Here is a 15,827-nt window from a genome sequence, read left to right on the forward strand (position 1 = left end):
AGTTGAACCCACCACCACTGGCAGTGCAGTGCTCATCTCTTATGAAAAATGCTGCCTCTTGATTGCTGTTTGTTGTATTGCATCAGATTATATATTCAGAGATCAAAAGGTGCTCAGGTCACTCAGCCCGTTTAAAGGTTGGAAGGGCTCGGGCTCTTAAATGATTTGGCCATACATGTTTATTCACCTGTTCAAAATTTGAGTGGAACGTTTAAATTGCACAGGACACAATGTAAGCAGCTAGATAACTGCATAGATACTTGAAAGATGGCATTGCAGAACAAGATATTTTATGCCATCTATTATATGTCTGAATGGATTTTGACAGGTCATTGGAATTGTTTTCAGCCTATATATAGCATGGTTATTGACATTAAAACAACTATGAGCTACCATGATGGTTTAGTAATATATCATAGCTCTCAGCAATACTTTACAAGTGTCAATAAAGTCTGTTTTTGACCAATTTTTCAAAATACCCAACAAGTGAAAGGGAAGCTACTACCTAGAAGGGCTGAAAGCAGTAGGAAATGGATTACTCCATTACCACCATGAGCATCATCTGTTAAAGCAAAACGGGCACGTTGGTTGCTGTGCATCAATATAGGTAATATTCAGATTATCTGTGCCGAAGATATTGCTTTTAATGGCTTTCCATACAACATGATGTCACTGGAAAGACTGGCACCAAGCTGAAGACACATAAGCACATTCTATTTTAATGTTACGTTAGACCTCTGTTGATAACTGGGCCTTTTATGTGCTGCCCTTCATTATTAGATGAGCTGTAGAGCTGCTGAAATTGAGGATGTCTTTGTGCCAAGGTCCACACTGGCAAGCATATGCATTTCTCCCACAGCCATTTCTATTCATCATTTCCATAAAATGGGATATTAGCCAAATGTACTGTAAAATTTGCTATTCACTGCCAAGAAGCAGGAGGGCTACATGACCCAACATGCTTGTGTATCAACAGCTTTAGAAATCAGTTCCGATACCTGCTGAGCGTTCCACCTTCCTAATACACTTTGAAACACCTTTCCAGACAAGCCGTGACCTCAACTGGTGATAAAGCCAGTTTTTGTTGATTATCATGGCCACAGCCAGGTGCACAATGATATTATACTATATGTAACCTCACTACAGCTAATTCATTAACTGATAAGACATTAGCTGCTGTACTGGTGACTAATGAACCTATAGGTGTGCTTTAAAGCTCCGCATAAATAAGCAGGTTGCAGGTGAGATTAGTCTTGTGCTTCGAGAAAGACAGGCATTCCATTTTCTCATGAAACAAAGATCCAAGTATGGTGGAAAATCTTTGGATGAACCCATTAATCAGATCGGTCATTTCATGTTCAGAATACAGTTGCATTGCAAGCAGGATCATTCCATGAAACCGCTCCAGACAATCACTATGGCAATGGACAATGCTTATCATTCCTCTAATGAACTATTACTGATGATTGTCAGTTGCAATTGGAGAATATATATATCACAATCCAACATATTTACTTTCTTTTATTTGGTAAGGCTTGTTCTGCTTTCATCATTTAGTATCAGTGTGAAATATTTAAATATATATGTTTCCATTTGAAGCCTAAACATTTACCAGTTCCTCATATTGCACACAAGGTAGATTGCACATTCTACTTTGTTTCAATAAACAATACAGCCTTATTGTGAAAGAAGAATGCCAGAAAAAAAGGATTTGTTCATATACTGTACATTGTAAATCACAATTTCTGTTTGAGGATACACCACTGGAGGAAAAGTAATGCTTTAATTACTTTTTTGGGGTGAATCAGAAGCCTGGGACACAATACTGCCTGTATGTATTTTAGACACAAGCTTTCCATTGCACACAATGGTAAAAAGGTAAATGATTCAACGGTTGATTCTCCTATATTCCATCATAGCGCCATGATAGAAAATATCCACATTTCATCTAGGAAGTGATTTTTCTTAACCTTCAAATGCAGGAATTTCTAGGTAACCATTAAACTAAACAAAACAAATATACATCATCATAAACCTGTCACTGGGGAAAAGGTATTCAAATTGACCTTTAAACTGAATTCTAATGGAATTCTACAGTAAAAAAAAGGAGAGAAGGTACAACCTTTATTTATCTAGGCAGCTACAAAGTTACTGGTGTGCCAGAATCATCAGATGCTGCATCAGATAACAGGATGGGCAATTTCGGCACGAGTTTCATTTGCTGCACAATGTCCGTTACTTAGCAATTAGTCAGCATACAACCCGAAATAGGTTCCATACTTTCACCACTCCACAAAAGTGTCTTTGTACACACCTATTTCAGCTGACAATTCTATCATGCTTAGCTATGTCAAAAAGCCATTCCAACATTTACACACACTTTATTACAAGTACAATCTTTTGCAGTAAAACCTATCATGTGATGAGTGAGCTGCAGGATTTTTTTTTTTTTTTTGTAATCATTGAATGCATTAGCCAAAATACAAAATCCCCCAGCAAAGTCTCCTAACTTTTTTCATGACATTTGCATTATTAACCAGTACTAGTTTTCACCTGCTATCACCAGGTTGGAGACTGAGATGGCAAGGGGGCTTTCCTTACACCCCTGGTTCAGACACCCCTGATGTTGAGCAGAGGGCGGAAGGGCACAGAGTGGCATGGGTGGTGGGAGTCCAGTCCACAGAAGCTCACTTCAAGTGGCAGGCGTGGCCAATAGATGTTCATACCCACAGACAGGAAAGTCCCTGGGGAGAGGCAGCCTAGAATGCAGCTGGCCAGGACATTGAAACTCTCAGACTGTAGCCTGGACAGGTGGAGGTCAGGAGCCGTAAAGGCAGGCAGAGTTGTGGCCAGGAGGAAGGCAGAGGACACACTGGAAGGTCAGCAGAGATTAGTCGTAGTCAGGACATACCTGAGGTCATACCAGAAAGTCAGCAGCGATGAGCCATAGTTGGGAACTAGCCAATTCAGTAACAGGAAGGCAGAGAGAAGTCTCAGGGCAGGACAGGTAAGCAACAGGAAAATAGATCAGGAACTGGTTGAGGATTCAAGCCGCAGGGTAACTGCTAAGAACCATCTAGCAACTTACTAATTCAGCTCTGTTCTCTAAAAAAAAAGCCGTTTGGTGCCATGATTGGAATTAGGCACATGTGCCCATGTTCTGTATGTGCATTCATCTGCATGCAGTGACCTCATGCCTTATAGCGTGCTCATATGAAAATGTGCGCACATGCTGCCAAGGACCCTTGCTCTGCATATTGGAGCAGGCACTCATCTTCTTTTGATGCGGTTGTCACACCTGCACACATTATGCCAAATAAATTATTTACATTTACTCTGAAACATTGTTAAAGGGACGGTGCCTTAATCTGTGTTATGTACGTTTTCTTTTTTTGTGTTGTATGATTTACAAGTACTAGAAAGGGAATAAATGGTTTAAGAGGGAGCCGTGTTGTATTTTTACACTAAAATATGCAACAGGTTACTGTTAGTATTAGTTTTGATTGACATGTTTAACCCTTTGCATACTGCTTTTGCTTCTCGCTCGAAAAACACAAAATTTTTTCCTGTAATCAAAATGTATGTTAAGTCTTGCTGGGTGACTAAATGAGTGACAAAATCTGGAATATTTTCTTTCCTGGAAAAAGTGCTTCACCAGGCTTCTTTCCGTGCTGGCCGCGTAAAAAAAAAAAAAGAAAAAAACCTGCTGTGAACCGTTTACAGGCAGCAGCACGACTAGGTGCTTAGGTCTTCCGACATAGGCCACGGTGGAGGGGAAGCTGGAGGAGCATTTTGAAAAGCAAACATGAGCATTCTATTACTCTTTACCCATCCAGCAAAAATGTTAGCAATTGTTTTGAAGTCTATTATCACTACTTTTATTTTACTCTTTGAGCATGCCGACATTACAAATTTTACTTAAATAGGCACTCCAGCTAGTATCAAAACTTAACCCTTGCAGTGGGGCTACCCCCACACTTCAAGGGTTAACTGCTTATTTTTGTCTAGGTGCTGGAATAAATAAGATACACTCACCTGATCCTTGGTCCTGGGCCAGTCACCGCTCTCCCCTTTACTCCAGACTTGGTATGTCCCTCTGTTTTCACATCTAATGTAGCTGAATGGATCTGCATTAGACATGATGACATCAGCAGGGCTTAGACCGGCAGGTGGGAATCAAGGATCAGGTAAGTATATCTTCTTTCCAGGGCCTAGACCAGTGGTGGCGAACCTTGGCACTCCAGCTGTGCCAAAACTACAAATCCCAACATGCATCTGCCTCTGGGAGTTATGTCTGTGGCTGTCAGAGCCTTGCATTGCCTCATGGGACTTGTAGTTCCAAAACAGCTGGAGTGCCAAGGTCCGCCACCACTGGCCTAGACCAAACTGAGGATTTAACACTTCCTGTGCCAGGATAGCGCCACTGCAAAGGCTAATTTTGGTTTTGGAGTTCCTCCTTAACGCTATAAAATAATTGGTACACAGATGAAGCTTGTAAGTGCACTTTTTCTCTAAGAATCACCATTAAAAGATTCTGAATTAACCAACTGCACACGCATACATATTTCTAGCAAAATTGTGCACAAAAAAAAAAAAAAAAGATCCTTGGTCTTCATATATTGCAATACACGTTCAAGCTGGACAGCTATGTGACAGTGATCCCTCTCTGGCCAGTCTCTACTGTACTTAAAATATCTACTTTAGTTGCTCATAGCATACATTAAAAAGAACATATAAAATGCTAATATAGGGTGAACCTGCACCATACAAACAGAACTAGAGAAAATGTCTGGGTACAAATGAATTTTTACAGTTCTGTTGTATAGTGCAGATCGATGACCAGACCAGGGTCTGCAGCTATGTAAGGGATCGCTATGATGCAGCTGGCCACCTTCAGCAAGGTGGGTGGGAGAAAGAGTTAAGGTGGCCATACACTGTACAACCATCGCAAGACCTTAGTCTTGCGATGGTTGTAAAGTGATTTTTTTAAAAACTTATGATCTGCCCATCTTGGACAGGCAGATCGTACTCTCGATCACCGCAAGCCCGCACCCCTGAGGGGCGGGGTTCCGATGACCGTATTGCTGAACGGGCAGCGTGCGCACACCGGCCCGTTCGGCATTTGTCTCCCGAGCACCGTTCAAATCAGCCGCAAATCGTTTGATTTTCGGCTGGTTTTTCTACTGTGCTCCTTAGACAAAAGACGTGCGACCGTACAGTAGAAACGGTCGCACGTCTTCGTTTACACTGCTCGATTCTCGTACGATCGCGGGATTTCCCACGATTCTCGTACGAGAATCGAGCAGTGTATGGGCACCTTAAAAAGATACAGACATGGGGGGGAGTGAGAGAAAGAGACACAGACTATTTGGATTTGACCCCAGGCATTATGCCTCTTCCATTGCTGAAATCACCATTACTTGAATGTCACATTATGATATAAAGCTATAAACAGTGCATCAAACCACTTCCACTGAGAAGCAGTGCTAGAAGAGGGCTCTGAAGACTAATTCATGCTTTGCCATGTCCCCCTCCCCCATCCATAACACCATAAAAAGAAAATAAGAGCACTTTATTTTCCAGAGGCTACCAAACTCTGAAAAGCTGATAATAGGGATGCACCGATACTGGAGTACCAGTGCCGATACCTGGCATTTTCATGAGAACTACCAGGGCTTTAGCTGGGACCTGGCTCTGGTGCTCCACCACTGTATTGAAATCATTAGTCTGTATTTGTTTTCGAAAAACTGTCACATGACAATAAACAAAAATGTATCAGTACTTGCAAAACTGGTATCTGTGCATCCCTTTATTTATATTTATAAAAAAAAAAATCGTACATTAAAACAGAGATGTACAAATCCCAGGAGCTCCGTGTGCTCCTTACAAATGACAGCTGCCGCCTAACTTTTGAATTTTCCTCTAGTCTAGTCTTGGAGCTCAAAAAGTATCTGTACTTGTACCAAATACTATACTTGGTATCGGTGCATCCTTAGCTGATACCTATTGAAAAATAAAAAAGGTAAATGGTCTGGTACACACACACAAACTTCAGAACACACGTGCATTGATTTTGATCTCTCCATCAATATTTTGTAGGTATTGGCAGCCTGCAAAGCTTACCAAATGCCTCAACTGGCGTCAATGACAACGTTCCAAAAATGCGTCTCTGCAAGCTAAGCCTCTAGAGTTTACATCTACTTTAAGAGCACTAATATGTATACGTTTTGAGAGTTCATTGACATTAAAAAGACCTAAAAATGTAAGTCTTAAGGTTGTAGAGTTTACAATATATACAGTATTTTCCTACACAAAACTAACGAGTGATTTCATAGTTTACCACCGGTCACTTCTATACCCCTCTTCTGCCTGAATGTCCTTCAAGAAAAGCAACCAAGCACAGGATCAGAATACCTGTACAGGTATTGGTACTTGTAAAACTTTATTTTACATACAAATCTGTACACACATATTGCAATAAATGGTTCATTTAGGGATATCAGGGAGACCAGTAGTCTCTATGGACAACCATAAATCTGTATACCAAATAAGACATTTCAAATAAATTATTTAAAAGAGATTTATATTTCCTGAGCATTTTATAAAATGAATAGTACAAGCTTTGGGGATTCCTTCAGGCCTGAAGAAGGAATCTAAGGAATCCCAAAAGCTTGCATCTTTAAAAACTTTGGTCAGCCAATAATAATTCAGTAGTTTCATTCATTAAAGTTTGCTTACCCTGGTACCCTTTGTTATGCAAGTGTTCCCTTCTTCCCATTGCATTCTCCAGCACATTCATTTATTTTACATTAAAAAGAGTCCAGCAAAGAGCACCACTTCCTCATTCAGCTACCTAATGGACATGCAGTGCATGAAGATTGTCATACTGTAGTCCCTGAGCAATACAAGTTATCAGAAGTGCTACACTAGGACTTTTTTTTCCCCAAATAGCACACTGATGAACAAATTGGGAGAAATACAGCGTTCGTCTATCAACTCAGATTAACAGCATTATAAAAGCACACAATCTACAATTTCTAGACTGACCACTGACAAGCCAAAAGACAATCTGCCAGATTAGTTTACAAGACAAAAGTATGTATGTGATGGAATACATAGCAGCTAATCAGATATTACCCCTTCTTTAATCGGACTGGTAAATATGAGTTATGCTGATTTGCATTACGTTTGCACAAAGTGCAATTATTAAGGAAAACATTCTGGGGGAATATGGAGGCCACCACTGCTCAACTCTCCTTCTGAAAATACTGGATGTCATATTGATCTAATGGCTTCAATACTTATGGACTAGAATAAAATAGACAGATAAGGCATTAGGACTCCACTTTCCACGTGTTTGTTTTGGGTGCCAGGGTCATTTATCAAGCCTGAGACAGCTAGGCAACTAGCACTTTAAGAAGGAGTTCTGCAATTACAGTCCCCATATTTCTCTCCATTCAGAATTCATCTGCTGTTTTCTTGGAACCAGGTTCTCTGTTGTAGGCACACTACAAATATTCCAAATTAATTTTTCTCCATATGAACAGATAAGATTCTATTTATCTAAAAGACCAACAGTGTGGAAGTCTGTTAATCAGTCGCCACTAGTGGTTCGGCAAGCGATTTGTGGCAGCTATGCAACGGTGTATCAGCAACTTGGTACCCAAGAAAAATATATAAACAACCCGTACATTGTTAGATCATTTTTAAAAGGCACTCCATGATTTAGGTGAACAGTCACTTGAGGAATTGAGGTGCATAATGTATTTCTATAACTGTAGCTTGAAGACATCCTTACAACAGCATCACCAAATGTCCAGACTTGTGCGACATGCAGGCACATGCTAAGCAGGCTTGCATAGCTACACCAGCAATAAAAAAGGCACGTTTTCCTGAATGTGGTCAAAGTTGGTAGATTGCAGCCAGGAATGTTATCAAAAAGGCAAAGTTTCCACAGATGTATACTGTCAGCACAATCTTCTTAAAGGTGTGGCCCTGGCAATATAAAAATAGCAGTCAGGCAAAACAGTAACAGGGATCCAACAGGTCACAAAGCACAACAAAGGAAGAGACAGCAGCGCCCTCTTGTGCCGAATATGTGAGTTACAGGAGAACACATGAACCCTTATAATAAAGTCCAACAGTGATGCTGATCACACAGTGGGAAAGCACAGACTGAGAATTAAGCCCATCTCCCGTCACAGCTTTTATGTTCGCATAGTGTGGGGAAGGTTTTTACTTTGTCTGTAACCCCATATTGAGCAAATGTTGCCTTACTTTGTCCCTGTGAAGCTCATACAAGAAATAGGGGGAGCAGTTGTCACCAAGACAGGAAGACATGAAGAACTATAAAATGTCAGAAGTTCAAAATCTTTCCCACTATCAGAGAAATTTTCCATCACCATTCACATCATTCCCGTCCTTACAGAAAAAAAACAAACAGTGGGGGGCTTTATCCTCCTACATGCCATTTAAAATGAAATAAGCTTTGTCTGGAGATGAGACTTAAAGTGTAAGCCATTTCAATAAGATACTATCCATGTTAAAAGTCAGAAAACACAACATATGGTTACGAGAAATATTTTCAGGTCCATCGCTCTACAAGATCAAGGACTAATATATAGTAAGCTACTGAGAGCTCCCTCTTGTGACTAATAAACAAATCTCTAATTCAGTAAAATAGAAATTAGTAACAGGTGCACCAAGAGTCAGCCGATTCACTTCGTGTATTTCCAATTTGGCTGCAACATTAGGATAGTACCTATTTTATGTTTGTCGCATGTTCTCGCATAGCAGAACTTAAACGTATTTTTTTTTAAAAGCCGTTTACATTTTACTTTCTCTTTCCTAAAAGTTTTTCTCTACACTGGATTTCCCTCTAGCATGCAAAGGGCGGGGGAGTTGATATTCAACCTATTTTATTATATTAACCTAAGATTTGAACATTGTTAAGTATCTAGAAGCATTGTATGCGAGTGAGAGGAAGCTCAGTGTCCCTGCTCTTTCTATCAGGACAGCTAGAGTTCTCCAGTCACTTTGAAATTGTACAGAGAAGCTCCCAAGGACAGCTGCACAGACATCTAAAAAGGAAGATTTTATGTTAAGAAGTTATGTTGTGTGAATGGGATCAGAAAAAACAAACATACTGTAGAGAGGTTTTGTCTGCAAAAGTGGAAATATACTTTAAAATTAAAATATACAGCTGTACAGTTACATAGACACATCTTAAACAAAAAAAAAGGGAAGGTTTATGAATGTCAACAAAGTGAAGGTTTATGAATGTCAACAAGATACTCACCTTTTCCCCAATAAATATAGGATTTAGAATATGAACCCGATCCTCTTCCATTATTTTGGATTCTGTGATGAGCAGAAAGAGTAAAATATTTCTGTATATTCACAACCAAAATAAGAAGAATGCATTTCAAGTTTATAAACGTGATTGGATGGTGTAAAATAAGCCGTTTACCTGCAGACTACATTATCACAATAGTAACTATTAGGGATGCACCGGTACTGGAACTGACACAGGGGAGCAAGAAGCTGGCTTGCCGGCCAATCAGAAAGCTGGACGCAGGTCATGACCTGCCTCCCGGCTTCCTGATTGGCTAGGAAGTCGGCTTCACACTGCCTTGCGACACTGCGAGGCAGCCTGGCTTTCTGACCCTATCAGGAAGCCGGGCGGCGGGTCATGACTGAATGGCCGGGAAGCCGAGCCCACGCTACCTCGTGATGCCGGTATTGGTACTCCGTATCGGCGAGTACTGAAAAAAAATATCAGTACTCTATACCGAAAAACCAGCATCGGTGCATCCCTAGTAACTATGGCAACTAATGGCGTGCCAAAACAACAAAGCCATGCTGGACCTTGGTAATATTGATGTCATACATATACACACATACATGTGTACATATATACACACACACGTATATGTTTGTCTAATGCAGTTAAGTAAACCAGCTAGGTCCCCTGCCCACTCCCAGCCTATGACAGGACACAGAAGAAATATCAACAGATAGTTCAGGTCACCTCGCTGGCCTATATGTACTGCCTCTATAGTCACTATAGTGCTGTACAAGAGATGCCAAAATTAAGTCAAATGCAGGTATTTATATACTTCTTGCATGTAAAATACATTTGTAATGCCAAAGTTTTTATGTGCCATTGAAGCAAAGCCTCAATATAGGCGACTGTCATGGGACCCCAAAGTTTCACAGTACCGCTGCTGGAGACACTACTGGGCTTATGGAGCACAGTGCGATAATCCAAAGCAGAGACAGGCTACTTCAACTGGATGCAATCGGCTACTGCAGCTTGCATGTTGCTCCTTCCCAGCTAAGTAAGCCTGTCAGTTTTATATCAGGGACCCCAAGCATCAAGTTATTTTAACCTGAAAGCCACAGAACAGCACCCTATATAAAGCAGTTTTCTTCTTTACAGAAGCTCACAGAATCAATAAATCCTGTAATTATTCAACTTCAAAAACAGGTTCTGGGATCTTCAGAAAGTGGCTCCAGACTTTGAGGCCAGGAGAAGAGACTACCAACAAAGCTCACCTCTGCGCAGGAGACAGAAGCTGTGCAGCTCCAGCAAAATGTCGATACACACATGCCATAGTACAAAGCCAACCATCGTGTAGGTGTCCCAAGGATCTGGGAGTTCCAGCGCTTGTAAGTCCATACCCAAGAATATTGCAGCCACTACAATACAGGAAATAATGTTTAGTCCATAAAAAAATAAAAAAAATAAAATAAAAAAATGTTGTAAAATCTTTTTCCTTAGGTCAGTTTATACTGCCCCATCGAGGAGGTTGGGACACTGCTGAAAAGTTGTAAGCCTGACTGAATAAAAGGAACTAGGATGCCAAGGTTTCCCCTACAAGGGTAAAGAGGGATGTAACCTAATTCAGAATATGGAACTAAAGCTTGCCATACACCTATAGATTTTCTGCAGATTTTCTATGGTCAGATGGAAAAAGTGCAACAGATTCCTCCATCTACGCTATAGTGTGTGGATGGAGGAATCTTCCGCTGGGCCAAGCTTCAGTATCTTGCTAGTCGGCCAGCCGGCTGTCAAAATAGCTGAACAATCAGACTGGATTGCAGGCATTGTTCAGGTGTTTTGAGAGTCAGTCCTCAAGAGCACAGTTGTAGAGCAAGGAGCAGGAACCTTAGCCACACAGCTCAAAACATATACACCTAAGGACAGACGCAAGTAAAGAATTCCAGGGAAACGGATCAACTATGGAAGGATAGATCAACTCCAAGCCATCAGGTCCCACGAAGGCCTCCAAACATGAAGTACCTGCAGCAGGATCTCAGCAAGTGCTGCCTACCGACTATGCAGGGGAACACAAGGCCCTCCAGCGATGGTTTCTTCGTGCCATGCCACATTCAGGTGTGCATAGCTCTCTGGAGTTCAGACTACCAGTTGATGAGAGCCTGATGGCAATGCAATGTCTAATGTAGACAGTGTGGTGGAGAGGAGAACTCTGAGCATTGTCCAGCATAGAGACCAGGCCACTCGTCCAGTCAAAGGAAGAACTCCCAACCCTTCTCCAAGGTGAATGTCTTATAAGTAGGGATGCACCTATACCGTTCTTTTGGCATCGAGTACGAGTTCTGATTTTTTTTTTTTTCAGTACTCGCCAATACCATGTACCGGTGCTGTGACCGAGTACGGGTGCAGTGTGCCCCGATTATCAGGAAGTGGAGCGTTGGATCATGACCGGTCGCCCGACTTCCTGCTTGCCAGTGCAGCCGGTGTTCTAGCAAAAAAACACTGGCTTTACTTACTGAGGCTTCCTGGCCAATCAGGAAGCCGGGCGGTGAGTCATGACCCGATTCCCGAGTGGCTAGGAAGCCAGCTTCACTTGTTGGTAGGCAGCCTGGCTTCCTTACCAATCAGGAAGCCGAAAGGTGGGTCATTACGTGCCACCCGGCTTCCTGATTGGCTAGGAAGCCGGCTTCCTAAGCAATCAGGAAGTCGTGAGGCAGGTCATAACCCACCACCCGGCGGCTTCCTGATTGGAAAGGAAGCCGGCTCCATACTCCCACGGCTCTGCCGGTCAGAGGGAGATCTGCCTCTGACTGGAAGTTCCGGTATCGAAGGTAAGTATTGTAGCATTTACCAAATATTCAGTATTACAGTAATACTAGGATTGGTATTGGTGCATCCCTACTTACAACACCTAAGTGATGTCCAACAGAATCCAGGTCAAAAAACAAACTCACGTTGGGATCAAAGAAATGAAGACCAAAAGTTTTCGAGAACCAGAGTTAAGCTCCAGATAAGGACACCCGTGCAACAGGGGATGGAGAGGACACCACCCTATTCACCCTAAGAGACTGATGGGTTATGCCAGAGACTTTATGGTACATAGATGCCGTCTGGATGCCTCTCCTTAAGTCTAGGCAACCAGATACTGTGGGGGAGGCTGAAGGAGACAGAATCAAAGAGGGGAGGAGAAATTTAATCGTCCAACACTCTACAAGCTCTTAAAGGGGAAGGAGGGTAATTTTCCTGACAGTTAAGGAAGGGTCCACTGTCTGTGACGCATAGTTACCCATACTAGACACCTGTGAGGCTCCATTGGGTTGAAGCTTGCAAGCATTAAGCCCTTTAGAATAGTTCTGACTGCAAGGGTCCAGAAAGCAGAATCTCTAGGGAAGGTCATCTTCGTGTTCTACAATAAGGATGCCAGAAGAAGACACTAGGGTGGACATAGGGTCCAGTGCTTCAAGAAATAGCAGGTGTTTCTGAAGGGCACTGAGGGGTAAGGTCCTTATTAGAGAAGGCATCAGTAGGAACCGGTATAAAAAGCAGCCCCACTTGCAGAAGGCTTATCAGAGGAATTAGCCTACGCCTGGCAAATAAATCCTACAATATACAATGCTAAAACTAAAATATACAATGCTTTCATTGATTTTTAGCCCCTTACTTATACAATGTAAAAGGTCAATCCATCCAAAGATCCATCCAAAGACAACCTACAGGTGAAACTCGAATAATTAGAATATCGTGCAAAAGTAATTGCAGTAAGTGCTGCAAAAGGGGCCCAAACCAAGTACTGAGTACATATGCATGCTTGTACTTTTCAGAGGTCCGATATTGTTCTATGTACAATCGTTGTTTTATTGATTGCATGTAATAATCTACTTTTTTGAGGTTGTGGATTTGGGGTTTTCATGAGCTGTAAGCCATAATCATCACAATTATGACAAATAACGGCTTGAATTATCTTGCTTTGCATGTATATCTCATATATTAGTTTCACCTTTTAAGTTGCATTAGTGAAATAAATGAACTTTGCACGATATTCTAATTATTCGAGTTTCACCTGTATAACTAGGACAGTGGGAGCCAAGTGTAAAAGGTTAATTAACTCCTCTCCATTCTGTCCTTTTCAGGTTATGACTCTCTAAAAACTACAGGGAGAGCAGCAGTTGTTCGCTCAATGTTTTCTGTTCATATGCCATCAGCTCGAGGCAGATTGATGCAGCTTAGAAGGTGATCAACTACAGGCTGAGATAGTGCATTTGACATGCAGGTCAACTGCATGTCAAACGCGCCAATGAACTGTGAATGGTCCTAGATGCAGACTGAATGTACCTGAACGCAAGCTGCATTTGTCCATCAACTTACCGAGTGTCAAGACAGGCTTATTTCAACAAATTGCTAACGTAAATACATTAAATGACATACCTGCTATAATTCTGGCAGCTGTGCCCCCTCCCCAGTGCGTCCAGTTAAAAAGAGACCTCCTAAAAATCAAGAAAAAAAACATATTAAAAGTTTAAATAAGAAAATGGATATAAAAGTACAATAACTCACAGGTGATCACCAAGGTACCTTAAATGTAACAATTACATTTATATTCTCCATACTTCAAATATGAGAGATTTATTGCTTACCATTATTGATTTCATCAATACAAAATTGGCTTGGATCTCGAAGTCTGCCCTGAATAATATTTAGCCCCCATACCACATAATAAAAGCTTCCCATAGATATAGGTGAACAGTAAGATGTGCACATAAAACCTGATTGCCCCTTCAGCATTTGCCTTGGCCAGGTAATCCATTATTATGAATATGTGACTTGTCTGATTGGTTATGGTATGCCGCAAGGTGGTGTAAACAGAGGTTGTTGCTGCCTTAATAGAAAAGAGCAGCAGTCAGATAGGATTTAAACCCGTCTAACCAACTGTCCCACTCAGGGTGGCAGGCCTAAATGTGTTGCCTGACCTAGACACAAGACTGTTATACAATCCAATATGTGCCATCTCCTCTATGGGTGTCCTAGCTCACAAATCATCAGTTTTGCTAAAATCTGACATAATAACATTAACAGGGTTACTCACAAAAAGGGTGAAGAGTTTGGAGAGGGCAGGAGAAGTGAACAATCTAGCACAACATAGCTGAACTGGAAAGTGAGCTGAATTGGAGAATTTTTCCAGATCAGCTATTTTGGCCTAGATTGTTCATTCTCCTGCCTTCTCCTAACTCTTCACCCTTTTGTGAATAACCCTGTAAATCTTGATCGGCCTAGCTTGAGATAAACCTGAGCATCCTACCTTTTTCAGCAGCCACCTAGAAGCCCGATACCCAATTTGACTTCCTAAAAGTCAGTATTTTGATAAAGCCTGCACACCCCCTGCTGGTGCCACAAAGTACTTCATAGTGGCAGGCAAGAGCAACTATACACACTTACCACTCTTTGGAAACATTTTATTTTTGGTGTTGGGAAGTTCAGAAAAAAGGCATTATGCTGTGCCTCCTACGAAGTACAGACTTGGCACTTTTGAAGTCCTGTTAAACGGTTATTTTGGGTTGGGGACATCAACTTTATGAACCGACGTTATTGCCATTCTTATGCTCCAAAAACATTTAACTTTTGCTGATGGAAATACTGAAGCCAGTCAATAGGACAACCAGGGTGTTAGATTTTCCAGAAGCATGGTAGCAACGGCAGCCTCTGCATTTCTCTTTAGACAAGTTCTCTTTAAAAGGCGCAACAATGTCTGTATTAGAAAAAACTGTTGTAGCAGATTTCTTACCTGGGACTATGAGGTGGTGGTCTGAAGATTGCCATCACAGGCTGGAGAACTGAAAGAGCCATAACAACACAACCCAGATATGGATGATAACCCGCACGCTGCAATCAAAGCAGAGCATGCAATTAGCATATACATGACTAATGGTCTTCCTAAGTCCTGGCCATCTGTAAAATGGGGCAATCTCACCTTAATGCCCCGCACACAGCAGTACTCTCCATGTAAACACACATTTGCCAATTCCCAATCCTATACTTAGGTTTCTTCTTAATGTGCAGACATACTTGCTCTTGAAAGCATAGGAAAAGAATGAAGCATCTAAGTATTAAAGATCTGCAGGCAGTGAACAGCACAATATCAGCCATAGATCAGAAGACCCAGTGCCTGGGGCAGGCAAAATTTAGTTCAGCAACATGAAGAAAAGGTAAATGCAACACTCAGGGTGTCCATAAATTTCTGTAAACACCTTTTATACAGTATAATAAAATATGTTCGGGGGAGCAATAGTCCCAGCCAACAAACTCATCTCATTGCCTTAATGCATTGAAAGGCATGCATATTTGCTGACGAAAACTACCCTTTGTCCAATATATTCTTGCACATGTGGCAGGGTATAACAGGTTTATGAACTAGCCCCAAACACTGGATTTACTGCTTTCCATTTTACAATACAGTGATGCTCTTCCATTAAAAGTGTATATACACTTTTAATGGAAGAGCATCATATATACGTGTACCAGTTTGGACAGATCACAAGCACCCTTTACCTGC

At 41.5% G+C, this 15,827-nt stretch overlaps 1 protein-coding gene across 1 annotated transcript in view; it reads right to left on the reverse strand.

Annotated features, from left to right (window-relative positions):
* Window positions 1-7,887: 7,887 nt before the first annotated feature.
* Window positions 7,888-15,827, reverse strand: part of FRRS1 (ferric chelate reductase 1) — a 31,632-nt gene continuing 23,692 nt past the window's right edge. The window contains exons 14-18 of the mRNA XM_018572638.1: window positions 15,060-15,157; window positions 13,706-13,764; window positions 10,558-10,701; window positions 9,299-9,360; window positions 7,888-7,995 (exon numbers count right to left, since the gene is read on the reverse strand). Coding sequence (XP_018428140.1) covers window positions 7,903-7,995; window positions 9,299-9,360; window positions 10,558-10,701; window positions 13,706-13,764; window positions 15,060-15,157 — 456 coding nt within the window. The 3' untranslated portion in view covers window positions 7,888-7,902. The remainder of the gene's footprint in view (window positions 7,996-9,298; window positions 9,361-10,557; window positions 10,702-13,705; window positions 13,765-15,059; window positions 15,158-15,827) is intronic.

This window comes from Nanorana parkeri, unplaced genomic scaffold (assembly GCF_000935625.1).
Source record: "Nanorana parkeri isolate BGI_ZX_2015 unplaced genomic scaffold, ASM93562v1 scaffold2091, whole genome shotgun sequence".
NCBI lineage: Eukaryota > Metazoa > Chordata > Amphibia > Anura > Dicroglossidae > Nanorana > Nanorana parkeri.